The sequence below is a fragment of the Copadichromis virginalis genome, linkage group LG6 (assembly GCF_057382275.1).
Source record: "Copadichromis virginalis isolate Kocher_CV1m ecotype Utaka linkage group LG6, C_Virginalis_male_GT1.1, whole genome shotgun sequence".
Classification (NCBI taxonomy): Eukaryota; Metazoa; Chordata; class Actinopteri; order Cichliformes; family Cichlidae; genus Copadichromis; species Copadichromis virginalis.
The window spans coordinates 3,758,150-3,783,102 of record NC_140623.1 but is presented as its reverse complement, the minus strand read 5'-3'; the positions used below and the strand labels follow the sequence as shown (position 1 = coordinate 3,783,102).

Below are 24,953 nucleotides of genomic sequence, written 5' to 3'. Positions count from 1 at the left end.
ACTCACTCTGTATATTCGCAACGAAGATATACACATGAAACGTCACTGCGTTCTTACGCATGCGTAGCAAACACACACTTCCCTGTCAACCATTGCCGCCCATTGGTCCTCTCAACTGATCCGCCTCCATTAGATGTAAATGTTTCGCGGGAACATTGAAGACGTGAAATAACCTAATCTGTTCTCGTGAGAAGGTTCTGGATATCAGTCTAACTGAGCCCGTATTGAAGTAAAGTTTTCGTATCCTGGTTGAACAAATTTAACTATGTTCGAAAAAACGCTCTTTTTGGCTTTAACTTTCGCGTTGCTTCACACTGGTAAGTGCATTTAAGAGTACGCCACTTTGGAAGCTACACGGACACGGTTATTTTTCTGCTTTGAGCCCAATGTGGCAACACTACTTTGGGTTTCACGAACCCTTTAAAAGAGGTTACTGCGTTTTAATTGATCTGTGTGCTATTCAAACTCTCCCACCTCACTCGACTCGTTGAAAGCTAAGGCTAACAGCGCAACAGGTACCTGTGCTCTGTTTAGCTAACTGCTTTTACAGTTTTGAACTTAGTTTTTCTTTTGAACTGAGACCTGATGTGTATATACAGTGTAGTAAACCCAGCATAACTCCACAAATGTCAATTTTAAGGCGCTAAGCAATTGTTTAGCAAACGCTAAACGATTGTTGTTATTGTGTTGTGGCTACCTAGGTTGCTTGTATTACCAGTTTAGGATTTAGAAACTCTTCTTTCTTCTTTCCAAATTTGGTGAAATCTTTGTCTAGCTTCTCTCTTTTAACTTGGAAGATTTTATACTAATTGTATATTTGATGTGGTACACAGTGCAATAAATACCCAAGTAAGCAAGTTCTTGATTGTTTTGCATTCCTCACATTTCATGAGTGAACTGCCGCAGGTTTGTCATTTGTATGGTTTACTCACAAGTGTGTGAAATAATCGTGATATAAAGAGTCTGGCACAAAACAAACAAAAGTCTCTGAAAAGATCCTCGTTTAGAAAAGAAAAAGATTATGAGGAACGTGCTGTGTACAATGATAGAAAACTGTTAGGAAGTTTGTAAACTCTGTCAACAAAAAAGCTATTTGAGGTCTTGGGCTGTGATTCAAAATATTGCTTTTGACAACTTGTATAATCAAATAACACACAGGTGTCAAACTCGGGCCCACGCGCCAATTTAGCCCGCAGCCTAATAGACCCTCTGCACGAGAAAATGCTGACTTCCTGGTTTGAGATGGGATGTGGTGTTGTACATTTTCGGTAGCTTTACTTTGCGGTCAATCACTACTGCGAAGATATATCCTCCAAAATCATGTCCAGAACTCGAAAACGGAAAGATGGCGTTAAGTTACAAAGAGCAGAAGGTGGGAACACTCACCACTGTTGTGTCATAAAAAATCTAATGATCAATTTTGATGTTTAAAGAGTTTAGATCGATCAGTTGTTTTCATCACTCAACACAAGCAGAACTGCATCACTGCAGAAGACGCATCGTCCACATTCAGAAGCACATCTCTGTGTAGTGACTGGTCTCATGATTTAAACAGGCAAATGTTCAGCATTCAAACTACAGGTGAAGAATAGTCAAACCAGATGTTTCCCCCGTTATGTCGTTATCAGCTAGTCAAGTACACACCTACACAGCATGTTAACAAACCCTGAAAAAAAGCCACAAAAAAAATAGTCTATTACATTTGGCCCGCGAAGCCATACCAAATTCCTATCAGAGCTGGCCTACTGGTATTATACAGCTAATATATATATTGTTTAGTATTAAGCTTTGCTTGTTCCATATTCAGTTTTTCAGCCAAACTTGTTTGAGTCCATAAGAAAAGATTCATTCTTATATCTGGAGGAAGATTTTTTTTTTTTTTTTTTTTTTAAATAATAATTATTAACATTAGCCCGCGACTTTGTTCCAGTTTTGAATTTTGGCCCACTGTGTATTTGAGTTTGACACCCCTGCAATAATGCAATAATCAAATGAACTAATGGTGAAAGCTGTCACAATGTGCAGCCCTGACTTCGGTTAGCTTACTGAAAATGCCAGAATCTCTTTTTCCCCCCTTTTTTTAAAAGGGAAAAGTTAAATTTTTTACAGTCCCTATTCTTATAGTTTGCATGACTTCCTGAACGAATCCAATAGTGTGTTTAAATGAAATGCTTGGTATGTACAACTTGCACTGTCTGGGTAAACAGATTAACAGATAGCTGTATATTTCTTGTTTAGCTTGGTGACCCCCACTTTAACCATATGTACCTGCATGAACTTGAAAGTGGAGACAATGTATGTGCAGTCTTTGTTCATGTTAAAACTGTTTGTTTCTCCAGGAAAACTTCAAACTTCGAGCTCTACTCAGAAAATCGAATTATCAAACGGTGATGATCTCACTTTTCAGTGTGAAATCAACTTGAAGGGCCGCTCTCAGGTTCTGAAACGAGTCGATGGAAATACAAGTTACGCCGAAAGTGTCATCTTCACCCTTCGAAATGGAAAGGTAGATCTTGATTCACAATACAGAAACCGGGTGGACTTCATCGATGAGGACATGAGGAGAGGATTCATGACTGTACGGATCCGATCAGTCCAGCAGTCTGATAGCGGAAAGTACAAATGGTTTATCCCAAATTCAGAAGCCGCCTGTTTTTTTCATGTTGTTGGTAAGTTGGTTCATGAGCTTGTTCATTATTTGATATTACTGGCATTACTTAATAAATGTTGGAATTGTATATGGTTAGGTAAGTAAGAAACAGAATTAAAACAACTTGATGGTTTTTACCTCATTTGAAACAGTGACAGAGAAGCAAAACCTTACTAAGGAGAATGACACCAGCACAACAGCAACAGAGGAAATGCCAGATACAGGTAAGACTGGCACAATGAGGTCATCGGTTTGTTTGAAAAAAAACAGAAAATCAAGACGTATAGCTTACAAACACTTTGCTTTTCCCTTTAGATCCTGCACCAGAGAACAGTCATCATTATTATGCCCTCATTCCCATCTTTGCTCTTCTCATAGCTACTGTTTTCCTGATGCTCTTCAAGAACAGTGAGTTAAACAGCATTACATTTTTAATTTAGCCATCACCGACTTTTGAATTCAGGCTTTTGAATTGGTACGCTCAGTCAAGTTGATTCATAGATCTGGTTTCTCTGCTGAAGTCCATTGATCAAACGAGGACCACAGGAGGATTCATTATTTGTTTTTCAGCACAGGCTGTACAGGCTGAGCTCCGTTATGGTGCAAAGCTATTTTAAACAACCAGCACTCGTTTGTTTCCGCTAATAAATGCACCCCTAACAAACAGCTACTGAACGACAAGTCACAAAAAGTGATGTAAAGGTGTGGAATGATATTTATGTCATAACAAATGCACAAGCGCATTTAAATTCCACACATGTAAATTCAACAAACCGTGCAGACAGTCTGCATTGCACACACTGCTATAGTTTCACACTCAGCCAGTAGCTCCCTGCACTCAGAGGCAAATCCTGCTCAAACGAATAAATGTACTTTTACCGTCTGGAGGCGGAGACCAATGTAGCACACAGTGCTAATGTGATTGGTCACTTTGATGCACACTTCAGGTTACTGTGTTAAACTGAGGTACGCTGTGGCAGCGACAGAAACGCTGTTTTAAACCGTACTTGTTAACATTTTGAAAACATAGCAGTGGCAAAACTGTCACTGTATTACTTTAATGCTGAAGAAAGCAGAGGATTCAAAAGTAAGTTCTCTTGTACAGTATTACATAGCTTAAAACTTATAACGAGGACCAGGAAAGAAAGTGTGCATCAGAATGTGGCAACTATAAGTTTGGCTAAAATAAAGATGTTTAAACCAATCAACATAAAGTTGCTCAGTCTGCAGGAAACACATGTAACGGCACGTTTCAAAACGTGCCCTTGAAGTCTTTAATAAGTCTTTAAGATGAGTTTCAGCATTAAAGTGAAGCCCGTCATAAATCAGTACAACAGAAGTAACTGCTGTAGCTAAACTAGCAAACTGCGCTTTCAAAACATCAACACATCCTCACAACTGATATGTAGCACAGATCAACTCTTTGCTTTATTCAAAAAATATAACTATAAAAATTCAAATACTTCTCTAATCATATGTCGCAGAATTAGATTCATATAAAATATACATCAACTAATTAATTGTGGTGTGATTTTTAGCTTCAGTGAATTAGTCCCATCAGTGGTGTACACTTTAATGACTGAACACTTATATGGAGTTTGAAGTATATTTTAATGCAGAATATTTGTACTTTTACTTCAGTAAAAATGTATTTTTACAGACTACACATGTACTGTAGTATTACTTTTTCATATAAGTATAGGATTTAGGATGGGTACTTCTTCCACAGCTGTAAACAGCAGATAACACCTGGCATGCAGCAGCTACAAGCATAGTGTGTTATAGTTATATGACCTTTTAGATTCATACAGCATGATGGCAACAACCTGAACTGTTCATCAGACACTAGTTCAGACCAATGAGCTACTTACCAAAGACAGTGTGTCACATCCTGCTCTGCTGTCCACCCCACAGACTGTCTGTGGTCACGGTGTGTGGAGCTCTGGAGCCAGATGTGTACAGCTGTTTCACTGAGTGAAGTACACTCACTGGCAGCAACATAAACACATTTTATAAAATTCGTTTACTCGACTTTTTCCTGTTGTTGTTGTTTTTTTTAATAGCAATGATGTGCTTCTCATTGTGATTTTTAAAAGCTGTGTAATACTGTACAACAGATTAATGGGGCAGCAGTGCAGAGGCTTCAGAACTAACCTTAGAATTAAATTAACATTAAATAATCCAGTGACAGTTGTCAGTGTTTCCACTGATGTACAACAAACAGTAACTGCTGATGATTAATTCAGCAGCCTTTATTTTTCAACTTCTAAACAAATGCAGTTTAAAACAGCTTTTCTGTCCCTGTCACAGTGTAACTCAGTTTAACACAGTAACCTCAAGTGTCGATCAAAGTGACCAATCACATTAGAACCCCGTCTACCTTTGTCTGCCTCCAGACAGCAAAAGTAAGTTTAAAAGCATAAGCAGGATTTCTCTCCGAGCGCAGGAAGCTCTCTGCGCTGTGAAACTGTAGCAGCACATTCAAACCAGACGCTCTTGCGTGTACGATGGCTTCTTTGTGAGTTCTGCGCATGATGAGATAAATATCATTCATATTAAGGTTGTACCCCCTCACTGATACCATTTCTAATTTCCATCTCTTATAAAATTATAGTATGCTAAATTGTGCTCATTTTCTGAGTGCTCATAGTTTACTTTCATTTTGTTTAAAATTAATTAGATTTTTTTAATCTCTTTGAAGTTCCAAATTTCGCACTGTACCTTTAATCAAACACTATTGCTATCCATAATAAGCATATACTGTTAAACATTAGACGACATGGATATAAAACAGATGGGAGCTAGTGTTTTCTAAATTGCACATTCAGTTCAACACATAAATGGCACTTTGGCCATCAGCCGGGCTTTCTGAAAATCCACCCATGTGAAGTGTTGTTGGTCTCCAGGTGGGTGCGTCTGGTTAACTTTCCAGATGGTTCGGCTGGTTATGTTGCAGCTTCCGTTTAAAGTGACTCTACAAAGTCTTGAATCACTCATATTTATTTGTACGTTAGTTCCAATGAGACAGACTTTCTTGCCTTCTTACTTATGTGTTTAGTTAATTTTATTATCTTTTTTTTTATTTATTTTTTTTGTGGTCTTGAGCACCAGTTCTTTACTTTTTTGTCTGATCATTGGCTGCTTTTTCACTCATTTTTCAGGCCTGTCCCTATACCTGACCATCTTCAGATAAACCGTTTGTTTTTTTTTTGGTTAAATATAATATACCACGTTCTGACTGAGAGATTTCTGAAAAATTCAAACGTGCACCTCTGCTGTCACTTCCCACACAAATAAAGATAAAAAGCTAAACAGCAGTGTGACGTTTGTAGGGTTACTGAAGTTGAGCTAGCTGGTATGTAATGATGTGCTTGGTGGTGCCAGCTACACAGCTATGGTTAGTATAATATAAACATTAGCACAGTAAAGGTGAAGGATGAACCCTAACTTCTCCAATCGATTAGATTAGATAAAACTTTATTAATCCCTCGGGTTGGTTCCTCCGGGAAATTCGGTTTCCAATAGCACAGCACCGACAGAAGTTACAGAATGTGAGCAGAAATATACCATATATATAAATACAGAGTATACACAAGGGATAAATAGAATAAATAGGAATAAGAATACAAGGGATTTGCACATTTCAAGTATTGTGAGTCTATTGCTCCGTTGGATATTAAGTATTGCACAGTGAAGAGGCACTACAGCTGTTCCCTCCTCCTTTGTCCTCCTGTTTCCCCTCCCTCTCCCCTCCAGAGAGGAGTTAAACAGTTTGATGGCGTGTGGAACAAGGAGTTTTTTAAGTCTGTTGGTCTTTGGGAGAAGCAACCTGTCACTGAACAGGCTCCTCTGGTTGTTTATGGCCGTGTGCAGAGGATGCCCAGCATTGTCCATAATGTCCAGCAGTTTCTTTAATGTCCTTTTCTCTGCCACTGTCACCAGAGTGTCCAGTTTCATGCCGACCACAGAGCTAGCCTTCCTGATCAGTTCTTCCAGCCTGGATGTGTCCTTCTTTGCTGTGCTGCTCCCCCAGCACACCACAGCTTAGAACAGTATTCCAGCAACCACCGAACATTAGCATTCACATTGTAGGATCCTGTAAACTAGGGGTGGGGAACTGCAGGCCTCAAGGGCCAGTGTCCTGCAGATTTAAGATATCACCCTGGGTCAACACCTGAATCAAATGATTAGTTGATTCCCAGGCCTCCAGAGAACTTGAAGACATGTTGAGGAGGCAATTTAGCCATTTGAATGAGCTGTGTTGGATCAAGGATGCATCTAAAACCTGCAGGACACCGGCTCTCGAGGCCTGGAGTTTCTCCCAGTGACCTTGACTTGACCTTGAAGTCAGAGGTCAAGTTTTCTGCACGTACAGTTTGGATGTTTTAGAATCACATGTTTTAGAACCACATGTTTTAGAACCACATGTTAATGCTTGTAGAACAATGAAATTATTTGCTGCCGACTGAAATGGTGAAGCTATTTTTTACCTGGATAAGACGAAACCTTGCTTTTTAATTCAGCCCTCGGTTTAGTGCCTTTTGGATAGTACAGCATTATTTCAGTTTCTAACTGGTTTTCTTGTTCTCACAGGGATTTGGAAGACTGAAGAGAACGACTCTGAGCTGGAAACCCAAGGTAACAGAGCAAAGAAAGGAGATGAAGAGGAACAGCTCAAGAAACCATCAGCAAGAGGAACTGACGGACTGAAAGGATAATCTCATCATCACGGCCAGAGAAAAGAAGCTTTTTTGAATATCCACCATTTGGGCCATTCATCTGATCCTTCTGTCAGTTGCTCAGGTGCAGCTAAATATTTCCTGGAAACGTAGAAAAAAGTAAGATTGTTTTATGAATTATTTGGAAAATCAAATTACTTAATAGTAGGGCTGCCACGATCAGTCGACTAGTCACGATTACGTCGACTATCAAAATCATCGACGGCTGATTTAATAGTCGACACGTCGTTTGAAGCTTTGTAAGATTCCAAAATACGCAGGAATAAGTAGCAGGATTTAAAAGTGTAATAACGGACTGAAACAGAAGATGGCAGCACTGCATGTACAAGGATGCCAGCTGCCGTTAAACCCCGAAGAAGAAGCTGTTTCCAAATTCAGGAACTGCATCCTCCTGTGCCCGCATTTGTAGGCCGATTACGTTACAGCCACACGACGAAGACTGTCCAAACTCGAACACTCCGACAAATGCGGCCCAGAAATGCGTCCTTCATTTCCCCAGATTTGAAGGATGGGTCGGGATGGGTCGTGGCCCAACCTATCCCAGAATTCATAGCGCGGCCCTGCTCAGTTTCCAACAATGGCGGCAGCTAGTTAGTTTTAATGTTACTCTTATTATTCTTTCTGGGTCACAAAATAAACGTTTAACATATTTTCAGGTGAGAATGTAGCTGTGCAAACCTCAAATATCTGCTCAGTTTATCAGGACACCGCATATTTTCAAAAGCGCTCCGACCAGCTCGATAGCTAGCCGGGGTTCAAGGCTCAGTAGAGCCGGGAGAACACCGGACTCCCGGCAAATCGTTTTCAAACCCACCGCAGTCTTTCGCTACTCAGGTTAAACATGATATATGAGTCACTTAGATAACTTAAAAATGTTATTGTTTGGCTTTTTTCAGTATTTTATTTGTTCCTGAGTAAATCGGTTTGGCTGAGATTAAAGTTATAGTTTTTGCACAGCTGAATAAACGTCAAACAGACAACTGATTATCAGAAGTGTGAGAATTTACTCCGGTGTCCTGTTATATCTTAGATAGCAAGGAGTTTATTAAACTTCACCAAAACAATCTGCAAACTTCATTAACATTTAATAAACTATCATCTTGTCTTTATTGTTAGTTAGCACAAAGCTTAAACACTTAAAGCTGTAAGCTAATGATAGTTATAGCATTAGCTGGTGCAATAAGCTGGATGCATGATCTGATTAGTCGACTAATCGCAAAGATAATCGGTGACTAGTCGACTATCAGAATAATCATTTGTGGCAGCCCTACTTAATAGCAATTTGTAGCAGGGATTTAAAAGCCTTCTAAGCCCATGAAAGTGTTCATGATCCCATTAACTATTTTAAAATCCTGGTGGAAGTGCAACCAAATAAGCTAGAGCAATAATTTTTTGCATATTAAAACAGAGGAGTTGTACTTCCATATCAGTATTTAACTTGTCCCAGGTTGCAGTTTCCTTCCACTAATGGCTTTGCAAAAAGTGCAAGAAACAACAAAAAATTTTATTATCCAGACAAATTTTGCTGATCTGATCAGCTGTTCACAGCACTTCCTGCGTTTGAATAAACTTTATCATGTTGTCAGCAGGAACTATCGCCTCATTTTGTGGGAAATGTAGTTTTTTGTTTTGTTTTGTTTTTTTTTCAGAAAGTTCATCTTTGACTTTCTGTATAGTCTCTGTGACACAGTTGGAAATAGTTTATTTTTGAGGCACATGCTGTTGCAGATTGTGCACAAGATCGATTTTTGTTTTTGCAGCAGTTTATAAAAATTAGTGTTTGTTAGAAATGAAATTCTGAGGATACAAAATAAATTTCCTGTGGTTCGGAACTATTTTGCAACAGTTTTCACCTCTGAAATCTCTTTTATTAGAAAAATGTGTTAAAAAAATATAATTTTTAATTTATTTGTAGTTTTTTGCACCTTTTTAGCAATTTAAGTCGTTACTATGGACTTAATGCATACATATTATTAAAATTTGCGATACAGTGATTGTAATTGTATGTATTGTATGTTTAGCAACTTGAAATCCTCCAAAAACTGACACTATAGCATCGAAAAATGTAAAGACTTGTTCTATGATGGGCTTACAAGGTTAAGCAAAACTTACCTTTCACTAATTTTGTCATTCTAGCTAGCAAACAATCCCCAAGTGGCTAATTTTGCAGTTGCATTTGAAACCCCTGTCACGTGTTTGCACATTAAACGATTTTATCTTACCATAATTTATTTATATAGCACTTTAAAAACAACACATGGCCGACCAAAGGCGAGTAAATAAAAATGAGTTTTTAATCTGGATTTAAAAACCAGCACTGATGTAGAGTTCCTGATGTGAAGAGGAAGATCGTTCCAAAGCTTTGGGGCCACAACATAGAACGCTCCGTCTCCTCCAACTTTCATCCATCATTTAGGGACTCTGAGCAACACCTGCTCAGCTGACCGGAGTGAATGAGGGGCAGCATATATATTCAGGTACCAGACCATTTAAGGATTTAAAAACCAGTAAAAGGAGTTTAAAATTGATCCTAAATTTAATTGGAAGCCAGTGTAAGGAGGCCAGAACCGGAGTAATATGCTTAAATGTTCTTTTACCAGTTAAAAACCGTGCCGCAACATTCTGCACCAGTTCCAGACGTGCTCTGGCCAAACCCTATTACTCCAAGCATGAGGTTATGATCGTCTCAAAGAGTATACTTATACACTTATACTGACACTCGTTAAGCTTTCACCAGCTCTGAATCACGAGGCTCCTGCCCACATCTCTGATCTTTTACAGCCGCACGCTCCCTCTCGCAGCCTGAGATCCTCTAATCAAAAGCTGTTGGTCGTTTTAAGACCAGAGGAGATGTTTTAGAGCGGTGGCCCCCAGGTTGTGGAGTGCTTTGCCTCCATCTTTACATTGCCTTGATTGCATTTATTCTTTTAAACAGCAGCTTAAGACTCTTTCATTTAGATTGGCTTTTAACTAGAATTGTGCAGTTTGTTCGATTGTGCTGTTTTATGTATGTTTTATATTATTGTGAAGCACTTTGTGGTTCTTATTCTGTTAAGAGTGCTATATAAATAAAGTATCTACAATTAATTGTGTTGAATGTTTGCTCCGTTGTGTTGAAATATTTTGCTACAATTGTGCTACGTGTGCTCTCTAAATTGTTTCTTTCTTTCTAAATGTATTACATTTTTAAGGAGAAAAACGTAATTTTCTGTGTGTGTGTGTGTGTGTGTGTGTGTGTGTGTGTGTGTGTGTGTGTGTTTGTTTTAAGTATTATGTGAGACCCTCCCAGTTTGACCTACCTTACCTTAATTTCAAGTCAGTCTGACTGGATTTCAAAGTAAAAGCCCTTGGAAATGTCTTTGGTGCTCCAAAATCTCATCAGGTTTGTTTAATTATTTTATTTATCTTTCTTAATTCTGAATGACGACATAGGGAAACATGGAGGCACTATCAACTTCAGCTTCATAGTATCTCACCCTACAGTTACTCGGCCACTCTAAATTAACTCTTGCATTGTGAAATATAAAATCAGCCTTTCGAAATGCACAGTGGGAGAAGTGATCTACTTCTGAATAAGAACAAGACCAGAGAAAGTGAGTTCAGTTTGAGGACGATGCCTATAAGACGGTCCATCCTGGGACAGCATGTTGATCTGGTGGAGCACAGGTACCTGAAGCAGAAGACCAACAAAGAGCCTCTACACACAAAAGGGGCTGAGCAGCCTCTATTTTGTGGAAAAAGTGGAGACCCTGTAATGTGCAGCAAAATTATAGAGATGTTCTTTCCCTCAGTTCAAATGAGTACGGTGCTGAGGTCTGCTGGTGACACCAGAAACAATGAATAATCCAACCAGGACGGCTCCTCTGTGGAGGATTCTGAGGCTGGATTGGTGAGAACACACTGATAATGCTTTTTTTTTTTTTTTTTTTTTTTTCTCAACTTTACTACTAGAAGAATATAATCTATCATATGAGTAATCATTCTAGCTGAGATTTGTACCTTTTTAGTTTAGCCAAAATCTTTTGAGTAGGATTTCCGGATGGTAAGTCTGCTTGAGCCGTCCAGCCTAGTGTACTACTAGTAGTATACTACTTTTCCAGAATCGCTCTGACACAGGATATTGCGAGTTTTGAGAGTACTGTGTTTCTAGAGATTTGTTGGATGCTGAAGAACTCCGATAGAAAAATGCCCACAACATTCCAGACAGTGATATTAGGGGCCAATGTAATGCTGTCCAGAGGACGTATCCGGTCAGACACCCTGTTTCTGACGTCTTATTCCAGGAACTTCATTTAGTTTCAATTTAGAAGCAGACTGTATGTTATAGTGACTCTTGCAGTTTAACTGAACTTTGTTGGACTGCTGCCTAATAGTAAGAAGGTTATTGGATACCCTCCCCTGACCCGCTATCACTATTTAGAAACATATCAGAGTTGATATTGACAGAGTGCCACTGTGAGGGTGTATACTGTACCTAGACCATGGAAATATGAAGTATCCTTTTATACCATTAGGAAAATTATTTGAATCGTGGTTCTTATGCTTGGCAATACTTGATATACACACACGACGTAAAACCATGTGGGAGTTTGCACAGTGAGTCAAAGTTGGAAGAAAACCGTGTGCGACCAGCGTCTAAATGCGGCAGTGCAACTGTACATTTTGGCTGCTTTATCCTGAGGTTTGTAGCTGATATAAAAAGGAGAATTTCAGAGCATTTAAAACAATTTCTTTTGAGCAGTGCAATCAGGGAATTTCTGATGATTCATTACATTCCCTGTAAACGGACATTTTTCCTATAAAGAACATGTAATCTGAAAAAACAAAAACGTGCCTAAACTTGTGCTAACAGCGGCATTTAGTGACATTTACAGTGTAGACGGGTAAAAGATGTCTGCGGACGGGAGGAGGTGGTTCGTCGTTAAAGCGCTAGCTCGTTTACAGCTAGCTTAAACGAACCTGCGCTTAACTGGCCGCGTAAATGTTTTGGCTCCCCTGATGGACACACCCGCTCCGATCATCGCGCTGTGCTTTCTTGGGGTTTTTTCTTCAGCAGGTAACTCGAACTTATTTAAATGGCAAGTTTGTACGTTTACATCACCAGGAGAACTACAGGCTGTTCGTGTATTTGTAAGCCTGTATGATTTTACCGGTGTTAAAAACCTAATGGCTTCTGTTGTGTGATGCAATTCTGTGGCTTCTCAACTCTTGAAGTTTACAGCGGAAACACTAAATCAATTTTTGGCGCAACACTGATAAGAAAGCAGGGAGAGGAAGATTTCCAAAGCCGTTAATGGCATGATGATACTTTTAATCAGTCAACGAACAGGTTATCGGCAGTAGAGCATTTGTAGTGCTCTGCCGCCAGAGTCAGCACCGGCTTTTTCTTTGGCTGCGAACAGTAATCGTGATCATCAGCTTATTTTGTCGGAGTGGTTTTTGTTTGCATCATTGTTGGCTTTATGGCGAACCGATGCGGTTAATAAGAGTGCAGTTATGGTTACACTTTAGATGGAAGGTGGTATTTCCATCTGAGCAGATGGTCTATAAACTTCCTGCTCTGGGTCCTTTGGAATTTCTTAGGGTAAAAAATATCTGACTGTGGGCTCAGAATGCTTGAAGTCCTGCTACTGAACAATAAACTAACACATTTCGTTGAGAATTCAAATGTAATTTGGAGACTGTCAAATTATATAAATGTTGCTTTTTTTCCCTCCCCAGAAACTCCTCAAAGCTATTGCCCATCCCCACTGATTCAGGCAGAAGAAGGTCGTAATGTCTCATTACCATGTTATGTGGATCCCTCAGTTGACCTGTCTGCTTATACCGTGGACTGGAAACACACTGACTTGAATGATGTAGTCTTCTCGTGGCGACACGGGCAGGAAAATCATGGTGCACAGGCGGCGAGCTATAGAAGCAGAGCAAGTATCGACTCTGGAGACCTTAGCAGAGGAAATCTAACCCTGCAGATCTTCTCAGCACGCCTGTCTGATAGCGGGCGTTACAGGTGTTTTGTGCCAAAACTGAAAGCCTTTTGCATCGTTCATCTTAATGGTAAACACTCTAAATAACCAAGTTTAGTTTGATACTAAGTTTTGTCAAACGTACCTTTATATTTGGTTTTGGAATTTGGTTAAAGAAAGAGCAGAAAAGTGACTTTCCCTTTAAATGTAAACAGTCCCAAATAATATGCAAAAGATGTGAGGGCTTTATTTCATGTTAACAGTTATAGCTTTGATAACACCGAGTGAACCGTTGTGTCCTTGTATATTTTGATTTTGTCACAAAGGAAGCTTGAACGGCATGAATGTGACTGAATCTGGCTGATGTTGTGCTGTGTTGTTTAGTACTTTTCTGTGTTGATGTTCAGTTTCACAGCAATCTAGTTTTCCACTTATCATTATAACTTTCCCACAGGTGTGAATGTGAGTGTGGTCTTTATTTGTTAGTCCTGTGTCAGACTGGGCACCTGCCCACGGTGCACCTGCCCACGGTGCACCTGCCCACAGTGCACCATGTCCAGGGTGCGCCCTGCCGGTTGCCCTATGGTAGCTGGGATAGGTTCCAGCTCCTCCTTGTAACCCTAACAAGGATAAGCGGAAGAGAAGTGGAACACAATAAAATTAAAATAGCACTTTATTCTGTTTTGTTTTATCCAAAGTAATTTAACATGGACTTGGAGGACACTATCAGACATGCTATCTTTAAAAAAAAATAACAATTTTCTTTTGTTTAGACAGTCTCATATATTTCAAATTCTGAGAATTTATTTATTTTTACAGTAACCAAAGAGATTAATGTCAGGTCCAGCACAACCACATCTCCAAATCTCCACAGCACAACCACAACGCTGAAGCCAAATGATCCAGGCAAGTGACTTTGAACTTTTCTTCTTTTCGCTTAATTAAGTTCAATTTAGTTTTATTTATAGTGTGAAATCACAACAGCATTCAGCTCAGGCTGCTTTGTATTACCAGTAGAGACCTTAATGCAGACCTCACCACAACACAGAGAAAAGATGTTGAATGACCTATTTTTTTTTCTTCACAGCAGACATTTTGAGCTGATGACGAATCGTTTCTTTTTAAGTGTCCCATTAAGTCATGAAAGTGATGCATCAAGCGTAATAGCAGAGTCCACTGCAGCCTTCCCCAGTGTTTTACTAGGAATCAGCTTTCTGCAATGATAAACATCTTTAAAAATAAAAGAACTCTTCATTCATACTGCAAACTTGTGGTTTGATTTTTATATTCTGAAAAATGACTCACTTTTGCATTGTTGGCTGCACGCAGTTCCTGTGAAAACTCGTGTATGAGCTAGAGAAGTGGGTTACATGTGAAGTCGTGTAGAGGGCTAGCTTCCTCTTTGTGAAGTCAAGGTTTGAAAGTACCTAAGTTTTAAAGGTTGCGTTAAAATTCACAAAAACTGCTGTTGTCAGCATGCCACCAGTCACCAGACTGCACAACTCATCTTCTGTCAGTCACATTGTTGCAATACTTTTTCCATTACTTATCAGAGTTCAACACAATGAAAGTGAAAGGAACTGGCTTCAACACTGATACATGATATTTGAAAAATTCCTCACCAGCAGATTTTTTGGTGTCCTGTTCCAACTGCTTTACTTATTTATTTTATTTATTTTTAATTTCTTTGCATATCTGTTAGTTCTGTTAGTGTGCAGGCAGTAATATTGGGAAGAGAAGTCTCAGATCCTGACACAGCCGTCTGTGCTTGACCCATTTCAGCTTCCCTCCAGCCAACAATGTGCTAAATTTGTAATTACAAGGTTTTATAAAATAAATTTGAATTAAAAATGATCTAAATGTAATAATAATTCATGAATGGCATCACATTAATTTGCCTTTTAATTTCTGATTCTTTCAGATAAACGTCTTGCCGTTCTCCTTCCTGTTGGTATCGTCTTTCTCCTGGCTGTCGTTGGATTTTGTCTGAAGAAACGCGTAAAGATCCGTAAGTTGATCAACTTTAGTGCAAGAATGTGTGCTTTAATAGTTAAACCTTTGATTAGAGATTACTGGCAAGTCTGGTGTTTGATTATGATGAAAATCTGTCATGGATACCAGAGGAAAACGCACTGAAACAGGAAGCAGAGAATAACAGCAAAATTATACATTACACTGATATTAAATGTAAATAAAACACATAAGCCAAACGCATAAACTTTTATTGTTCAACTTGAAATGTCTGAAGACAACTTAAGTTTCTTTTATGCTTTTTTTTCTCATTTTTACTCAATTTTGCATAAATTATTACAAGTGCGTCTTTCCATGTTTGCGTGTTTATCAAGGGCAATGCGTGGGGAAGCTGACAGGGCAGAAACGAGGAGTGGACCGTTCAAGCCACGTTGAACTTCAGTCTTTGGAGAATTCAACAATGAAATACGACACGAACAAGGATTCTTGAGAAATGAGTGAAGTACAATGTTGTGCTTGTCTTTGATTGGCTGAGTGATCAAAATGATTTTAGATTCTCAAGCTGCTCTCATTACGTTACAGCTGATTTAAGTACAACTTAATTCAAATTAATTACGTTGGATCGTTTTAAGCGTTTCTAAAAGCTCATCCTTGTTCCCATTTAGAGACTCGTATTTGATCTGTGTTATTGTATTTCATATTGGAATAGTGTGTGCTTTTGTTTAGTGTATGTAGCACTTTGCAGTGTGTGTGTGTCTGTCTGTCTGTTGCACATATATGCTTGTATAGCCATTTATGTATATAAGTATATGCATAAACTGTGCCCCCCCCTTCCTTCTACATGTTTGCACTGAGTAGATGCTCTGTATCTCATTGTACATCTGTATAGTGACAACAAAGGCATTCTATTCTATATAAGCGTATGCTTACTTTATATATGGATGTCTTGTAACATTTTAACTCATTTTATTCTTTCTTTTGTTTTAACTACATTGTCCCTCTGTTCAACAATTTGGCCTTGATGTCTTTTAAGTAAATTAATGGTCACAGATCTGGGAACAATCACTGAGTGACTTACTGGTTATGTTTTAAATTCCAAAAATGAATTGGGACTCTGAGAGGCAGAACAAACAATCTGCTAAAAATCATGATGTGCTGGTTGAATATACAGCGTCCTCCATAATGTTTTTAAGATTGTATTTTTTTCTCTGTACACGAGCACGGTGGATTTACGTAATGTTTTTTTTCCGTGAACGGGAAACTTCTTAAAGAAGCAGTTTGTCCAATCGTGTTTTAAATAAAGTTCTTTGAAAAAAAATTCCGCCAAAAAGTACGTCCACGACGTAAGTACGCGCCACAGTCAGCCAATAAGCGTTCGGAGTCTTTCTAAAAGGCGCGAAATTCAGCTAGGACGAGGAAGTCGGGGGAGGAGCGTTGTCATGTGTTCGTGTAACATGGAGGGAGAGTTGTTCTTCTGCGTGCACTGGGTAACGTGTTTTTAATTGTTTTCCACCTAAATGTGTGAGTTATCTTTGTAAATGTAAGTCTGCAATGTTCCTGCATGCTTGTGTTTAATTGGTTGCATGTATTGCTTGAATTTTTTTTGTTCAAAACATATTTTGATGGCGAGGAGACAAATATTTGCGAGGAAATCAGAGTTTCTTAATTTGTGAACTTTTGCGGTCAACATTTTAAACTGTTATCAAAGCCTCGTGTGGTAGCTTCCCAGTAATGATGACAGTGAAGACTCCAGGTTATTCAGTAAGTATTCTCTAAAGGTTTGGGATATCGAGTGGATCGGGTCAGAAGATAATATTGGTCTTTTGAATATACTTTACTCAGCTGAGAACAGATTGTTTGGTTTTTGCACTGTTGCATAGCATTGTGCAGAAAGTCACGAACCACTCCATAAGTTTTGGATTCTTTTGCCCCCAAGTATCTGGATGTTGTTGTAAATGTATTAAGTCATCTTGAGCAATAGTTTTATTTTAAGGTCTTTCAAAAAACATTTTGGACGCTGGATTCTTTACCAGGCGTGATTGTACCGACGAGGCCATTCTCAGAGACTTATTAGACCAAGACCAGTGCCATCATCTCATCATGCTGTGCAGTGTGTCCTTGCAACTGGACAAATGCAGAACAAAAGGAGTGGCAGAAAGGCGCTGACTGATTGGGACCCATCTGACTTCAGCATGGCAGTGATCCCAGACACACGAGCAGTGCAGGACAACCACACGATCGGCAGCTGACGTTCAAAACAGAAATGATCGGTGGCTCGAGACTTTTGTACAGTAGGGTGTGTACTTTCTGAAAGACTCCTACACACCGGACCAAAAGCGGGGTGTTGGAAGTAAGCGGCTGAGGCGGGGTCAGTTATTGGTCCGGTTATCTTTTTGGAGAGGGCTGATGGGTCAGTGTGAAAACGGCACGTCGTGGAAGACTGACGTAGGTTTCGCCTGCTGCTGGCGTAACTTCCCTTTCAGGCTGCGCAGTCTTGAATGAAGTCGCGCGCGCTCTACCGGTTTGTGAAACAAGATGAGATCGTCTGTTCGTCTTTGTGCCCCACGCGACCTCCTACTCATGTCATGCATAGCTGTGTGTTTTCCGTCATCTGATGGAGCTCTGAAGGGTAACTTGACTTGCACTTTGCTGGCTGTTTAGCTCGTGGGTACCAATACGGCATTAGCAGGGCGGGCTCTTCACTTGTTGTTTTTAGGAAAAGCCGTTTGGCGTGTGTGACCTGAGCAAACTCGCTGATTATTCTCGGGGGACAGCACATAACTTCTATGTTCAAGTATAAAACGGGTCCAGGAGCAGTGTTCAGCTGAAACAGCTGCTGTTTTAAGGTATGAGATCGTGACCTTAATTCAAAGGTACTCAAGCTGTTGTTCCTCTCCAGAAGAACCTCGAGCCATTTGCCCGGTTACGGAAATTGAAGCAAAGGAAGGTGATGATGTCATCCTCCCGTTTTATGTGGTTCCCCCTGTCAACCTGTCTGCGTTCACCGTGGACTGGTCAAGAACCAACCCGAGTGTGGTCGTCTACTCCTATCGACACCAACAGGAGTCGCATGATGCAGAGATGGATGCAACAGTCAGACGTGAAGACCTGAACAGAGGAAGTCTGACACTGTGGATCCCCTCAGTGCAGATGTCCCACAGTGGAGAATACACAGGCTTCGTTATGGAGCTCAGGATCAAGTGTAGTGTTCAACTTAATGGTAAAGACCTGAGTAATAGTTTGTCTGATGTACTTGATATGAATGTAATGAAGAAATCTACTTAATGATATAAAATGATCTTCCACTTGGGGAAACGCAAACATAGAATAACATGATTTAAAACTGAAAATGATTTGTATCCTGTGTGTGTGTGTGTGTGTGTGTGTGTGTGTGTGTGTGTGAACATGAAAGTAGTCTAATTGTGGATTTGTCTGTAATGCAAACCTGTTGAGGCTAGCCTGAGGCTAGAGTACATGTTAGTAATGGGATGCATCCAAATCTCACAAAAGGGGTGCATGTCTAAAATGGGACAGCAGGCAGTGAGTGACCATGCAGGTCATAGACAGGCCTGAACAAGTTGTTTCATGCCCGACCCCAACATATAAGACTTGAACCTGGACACAGCACAGCTCCAGATGTGTGACTGTGGTTATTTCTTAGTGGTGTGAATCCTAATGACCAGCGGTCAACAATCACAGACCAGTACTCGTCCGTGACTCGTTTGGTACCGGTCTGTGAGAGTTGAGGCTTGGTGTTGGTGGGTTTTTTGTTTTTTAACTTAACTGGGTCTTTTCCCGTGTGTTATGAATAAATCGTCCTTTTTTTGGTACTGGTTTTATTTTTGTTGTATTTATCTGCAACACCTTAAAGGCCGGACATAAACCGGTCCATGACGCACAAAAGGTTGGAGACCACTGCTAACGAGAACGTCTCTCTCTCTCTCTTTTTTTATTTATTTATTTATTTATTTTAAACAGTAACCAAAGACAAACTGAAAAAGCAAAAGGGGCAGGATGGTTTCAGCACAACTGGAGCTCCTCTCAACACGACGGTGGAGAAAGTCGGTCCACGTAAGTTACTCTGAGCTCTTCTCCAGAGGATTTTGGTTGAGACACAACCTTCAAAACCTTTGAATGACTGCTCACTTCTTTTAAGTATCCATTAAATCATGACAGTGAAACAGTATGCATAATAGCAGGCTCTGCATCCACACATCAGTGATGAAGCTGTTCTTTTTCCTCATGTGATTTCACAAAATGTGAGATTGCTTGAGTGCATTAAGGAAATCAATGACTGGTTGTGCCACAATTTTCTCCAGCTAAACAAAAACAAACTGAGGTAATAGTCTTTGGCGCCAAAGAAAAACGATTACAGGTCACCAGAGAACTTCAATCTATACATCTAAAAACCACAAACCAGGCGAGAAATTTGGGTGTAGTGATGGATGCAGACCTAAACTTAGAAAAACACATTAAGACAATAACAAAGTCAGCTTACTATCACCTCAAGAATATTTCTAGGATAAAAGATCTGATGTCTCAACAGGACCTGGAAAAACTAGTCCATGCATTCATCTTTAGTAGGCTTGATTACTGTAACAGCATCTTTACAGGTCTACCTAAAAAATCAGCCAGACAACTACAGCTCATTCAGAACTCTGCTACTCGAGTCCTCACTAAGACCAAAAAAGTGGACCACATCAGTCCAGCTCTGAGGTCTTTACACTGGCTGCCTGTCCGTCAGAGGATAGACTTTAAAGTTCTGATGCTGGTCTATAAAGCTCTGAATGGTTTAGGACCAAAATACATCAATGACCTCCTGACCCAGTATGAACCTTCCAGATCCCTCAGGTCATCTGGATCCGGTCTTTTATCAGTTCCCAGAGTCAGAACCAGACACGGAGAAGCTGCATTCAGCTTTTATGCTCCTTATACCTGGAACAAACTCCCAGAAAGCCTCAGATCAGCTGAAACACTCAGTTTATTTAAATCCAGGTTGAAGACTCACCTGTTCTCAGCTGCATTTGAATAAAGCACCAAATCCACACTTTAAGCTTAAATTTCAAAACTAACATTTTAACTACTGATTTTATCTGTTTTGATTTTATCTACTGTTCTGATTTTATCTGTTTTGATTTTATCTACTGTTCCTTTTTTTCATTTTAAATCGTGCTTTTTATTTGTTTTTGTTTTTTAACGTCTGTATAAAGCACTTTGGATCACCTTGAATTGTGCTATATAAATAAACTTGCCTTGCTTAGTGTGAATATTTGTGTTACTGATATTTTTGCCCAGCAAGGCCATGAAGTTCAGGTTCACTCACGCCTGATCTGTGGGGTATCCTTAAAATGACCTGTTCTGTTTAGATTTTAGGCTGCTGTGCATTATGTCAGTTTGTAACTTATCTGGACTGCCTGAGGTTTGAAAACAAGTATTCACTTAGATTTCTGTGGTCTAGGCAATCCAGTACTGGGTGAAAATGAACAACGCTCTTAGGTTTTCTCACTTTTTACTCTAAACCAGGTCCTGGCCTCATGCAGGTTTGAGATCACCCTGGGTCAACACACCTGAATCAAACGATTAGTTAATTCCCAGGCCTCTAGAGAACGTGAAGACATGTTGAGGAGGCATTTTGGCCATTAGAATCCACTGTGATGGATCAAGGACGCATCTAAAACCTGCAGGACAGGCCTGGAGTTCCCACCCTTGCTGTAAACACAAGCATTATAACTTGTGGCTGATTTTTAAACTTCAAACATCAGATGGTTAGAAAAATACCTGAACATGAAATTCGTGTGGTTGATTAAACCAGGTCCAAAATGCAGCATAATTGAGTTAAGTGCATAAAAAAAAAACTGCTGCGTTAGTTGCTGCATTTGATAGTCGGTTAAAAATGACCTCATTTAAATTGAGGTGTCCACATCCCGCGTGGTAATCTGAACTCTTACAGTCAAGGCAGAAGTGACAGAAATCTCAAATCCTGACCAATGAGAGCATCTGTGGTTTGACCTTCCCTTCACCGCAGGACTTGCGTGACTTGTGTGTCATGTGGATATATTAAAGAATGATGTTGGAATAAACTGACCCTTGTTTTCAATCTCTGACTTCTAGGTGGTGACATGATGCTTATCATTGGGATTGCTCTTTCTTGCGGCGTCGCTCTTCTCTTGATTGTTCTGGGATTGCTTGGAAAGCTCGGTAAGTTGGTGGTCAGTCTAACGGTTAACCTCTCAGTTAGGCATTGCTTTTGTCAGCAAGCTGGATGATGATGAAACTTGATGCATCTCTTAAATCAAAGGTCATATAAATGTTCCTGCTTGCTTGTTTTTGGATCCAGACTTTATCTCTGCCATCTTTTTCAGTGTAGGATCCTCACATCCTACATTCTCATCAATGTAAATGTGTTATAATCATTACTATATATTTACATTTTCACCATGAAAGTAATTGATGTAGTGTTTTTTTTTTTTTTCGTCTAGTAAAACTTTTGTTTAGGTTTCTTAATTTAAAACAAACAAACAAACTTTGTCTTGATGCATTCTCAATATTCCAGGAAAGTAAATCTCCAAAAGTTGATTGTGTTCATCTGGACGTAGCGTTTTCAGTGGGAGAAACGGTCTCAGCTGACTGCAGGTTTCCCCAATCTCATAAACAGTACGTGGAAAGACCATCTCTGAATCGAGGAGGGTTTATCTTTCACCATCTCACAATGCTGTGATTGCAGCCATTCCCCAACTCTCTGTGATGGTACTCATGGCCATTGATCAGTGGGTTCTGGTCAGTGGTTGTTGATCAGTGGTCATGAGAATTTGCATAATTGAGATTAAGGACCTGACCTCCCAGCCCATTGTTCCCTCAGTGGGCTGGTTTCAGTCATTATGCAAATGTGCTGTTGATAAGATTTGTGGAAACCTGCAGTCAGCTGAGACTGAAGACGTCACTCGCATGAGTGACGAAACGTTTCTCCCACAAAACACTACGTCCAGATGAACAGAATCAAGTTTTGGAGGAAAAAACCCTCAATCAGCTTCATATTCTACCATAAAAAGTATTTGTTTTTTGCAGAGGGCTTTGTGAGACGGTGCAGAGGATGGATCCAGCCACCAAATGATGATCGCACTGAAAATTAAACCATCTTATGAAATTTAGCAGAATGCAGTGATTAACAAATCTCATGTGCTGTCCATAAGATGTGGGTTTATTATAGAATGTGTGTCAAATGTTTAAACTTTAAAAAATTGTTTTGTGTGTAAGGAAAACACAAGCTCTTAGCTGTAAATGAGGTTTTACATGTGAACACAATGAGTCTAGAACACGACGACAAAGTGATGCCAGAGGTGCCTCTCAGATGAGTTTGAATCTCTGACCTTGTCCTTAACCTCCTAAGACCCAAACTCTCATTTGATGAATTTGTTATTTGGACTGAGACCTGGTGAATGTAAAAACAAACCTGATGTAGTTTCTGAGAATCTGATATCAGGCTTTGTACAGCAAAATTGAGGAACTGTAGCCTAGACGACCCAAAATAATCATGTTCACATATGTGGGAGGTTAAGGTCAGAGTTCAAATTTTCTCAAAACTTGAACTCGCATGTCACCTATGATTTTCATATTGCTATCACATCTATCTGTCCTACATTTTGCTGCTTCCATCAAAGTCAAAATGAGCTAATGTTGTTCTGAAAATGACACTTTCTCAGTTTAAACTTCTGTTTGTGTTCTGCTGTGAATGTAATGTGGGTTCATTGGATTTGCACATATATTTTGTACATTGAAACTTTGCGAGGCTGGCCGTGTGTGTGTGTGTGTGTGTGTGTGTGTGTGTGGGGGGGGGGGGGGAGCTGGGTGATAGAACGATAACGATATGTATCGCGATATAACTTTTACTCGATAGAGAAATTAAGCTATCGCGATAGACCTCGCCGCTCTTGTCCTCTTAAAAAAAAAAAAAAAAAGGTCAGCCAATCCAAATTAAGCAGCGCAGAGCCGAACCAATCACAGCCGCAGCGTCACGTCGCGTGACTTGTTACGTACAGCACCAGTGCCAAGCCGCACGTGTGTTTGTTTGGGAAGCAGCCAGCGCGTAATGGAGGAAATGAGTGTGCCGACTAGAAAAATCAACCGAGCGTGACCGAAGAGAAAACAGATGATGGTTCCAACGCCGGAGAGATTGTCGAACGGAAGAGCCATAGAAGTTCCGTAGTGTGAAGGTATTTCGGCTATTTCAAGTCTGACAAAAACAGAGTAGCGTGCACTGTAAATTGTGCCGAAAGCAAGTCTGGAAATACAATAAACTGGTGCATGCGTCACACTGTGCGCCACGTTATTGTTTCGGTGAAATGAATTTCTACAATACTGTTAATTCTACTCTCTGCAGTGTTTAAATGCTTACATATACACACAGTTACTGTCCGTCCACACATACGACTCGGTTCTGCTTCTATGCCGCAGCTTTGTTTACTTTTTCCCACCGAGGCTTCTAGACTTCTGATTGGCCAACATTTCTGCACGGTTAGGAATCTAGCGCCACCTGCTGCTTTGGCATGTTCATAGCAGCGTTTTCCTTCATTTCTGCCTTTATGTGTGGACGGGATTATTTTTTAAAACGAAAACGGAAAATCTCCGTTTTATACCCGTGTACGTGTGGACGTAGCCTCAGTCTCTGACTGGAAGCGCTAATTCGTCATTCGGCTTTTGTCAGACTAAAGTAACTGTTAAAACTGTTTGAAAAGCTCAGCTATACAACAAGGAGAGATTGAGAATTTCCTTTTAGTTCTCAGTTTATTTGATATTGACAAAAGTTAGTCAGTTTTGTCTGTTCTTCTGTAAAACAAACTAAGATTTATGTTTAGAATTAATATTTTGTTTCTAAGTGGAATTGACAGTTTAGTCTGTTTCGTTTGTTCTATTTTGAAACTTAAACGCTTTAGCGGCTGCCTTTTGTGTAGTTTGCAATATTTGCCTTTATTTATCTGAAAAAGTCTCATGTTCCTTAAGTACATCTACCCTGTTGAACTTATTATGGGAAATAAATATTTAAATAAAAACAAGCTGCTGATTATTTCACATTTTACTTGTGAGCAACGGCACATTTAAATCTTACAAATATAGTTATTTGGCTGATATCGTGATAGATATCGTTATCGCCTGAAATGAAAAAAACATATTGTGATATGAAAAAATCTCATATCGCCCAGCTCTATGTGAGTGTGTGAGAGAGAGAGATGACCTTTCCTAGAGCAATAATGTAAAGAAAATGTGAATGAATAAGTTTGTATTTATGAATGTTTTATAAATGTTACCTTTCATCGCTCTGTAAAGCATTAACACAGAAACAGATGTGTGTGTGTGTGTGTGTGTGTGTGTGTGTGTGTGTGTGTGTGAGAGAGAGAGAGAGGTGACTGTGATGATTAAATCAATAAACATGATACTGAATGTGACACAACTTGACTTGCTGATGAAATCTCCTGAACGTCACTTCACTCGCTCAAGATTGGGGAAAATCAATGAAGCTACTCACACATTTATGTCTGGTTATTTTCAGTATAAGCACTGCTCGCTGCATATACATGTATGACTTTTTATTGAATGAGGGGCCCCGAGTCTTTTGATGAGTAAGCATGCTAA

General features: G+C 39.7%; 3 protein-coding genes across 3 annotated transcripts; all 3 read left to right on the top strand.

Annotated features, from left to right (window-relative positions):
• The first annotated feature begins 121 nt into the window (after positions 1 to 121).
• On the top strand, positions 122 to 9,029 carry LOC146706987 (uncharacterized). The gene is made up of 5 exons (XM_085458292.1): positions 122 to 317; positions 2,340 to 2,669; positions 2,803 to 2,874; positions 2,966 to 3,058; positions 7,244 to 9,029. The coding sequence occupies exons 1-5, from the start codon at positions 266 to 268 to the stop codon at positions 7,366 to 7,368; spliced, it is 672 nt and encodes a 223-aa protein (XP_085314418.1). The 5' UTR covers positions 122 to 265; the 3' UTR covers positions 7,369 to 9,029.
• Positions 9,030 to 12,280: 3,251 nt separating this feature from the next.
• LOC146706986 (uncharacterized) lies at positions 12,281 to 16,462 on the top strand. The gene is made up of 5 exons (XM_085458290.1): positions 12,281 to 12,445; positions 13,111 to 13,446; positions 14,175 to 14,261; positions 15,277 to 15,363; positions 15,701 to 16,462. Exons 1-5 carry the CDS (start codon positions 12,388 to 12,390, stop codon positions 15,814 to 15,816), a joined length of 684 nt encoding a protein of 227 aa, XP_085314416.1. The 5' UTR covers positions 12,281 to 12,387; the 3' UTR covers positions 15,817 to 16,462.
• Positions 16,463 to 17,759: 1,297 nt separating this feature from the next.
• On the top strand, positions 17,760 to 23,146 carry LOC146706985 (uncharacterized). The gene is made up of 5 exons (XM_085458291.1): positions 17,760 to 17,955; positions 18,226 to 18,546; positions 19,305 to 19,397; positions 21,438 to 21,524; positions 22,392 to 23,146. The coding sequence occupies exons 1-5, from the start codon at positions 17,862 to 17,864 to the stop codon at positions 22,454 to 22,456; spliced, it is 660 nt and encodes a 219-aa protein (XP_085314417.1). The 5' UTR covers positions 17,760 to 17,861; the 3' UTR covers positions 22,457 to 23,146.
• Positions 23,147 to 24,953: the final 1,807 nt, after the last annotated feature.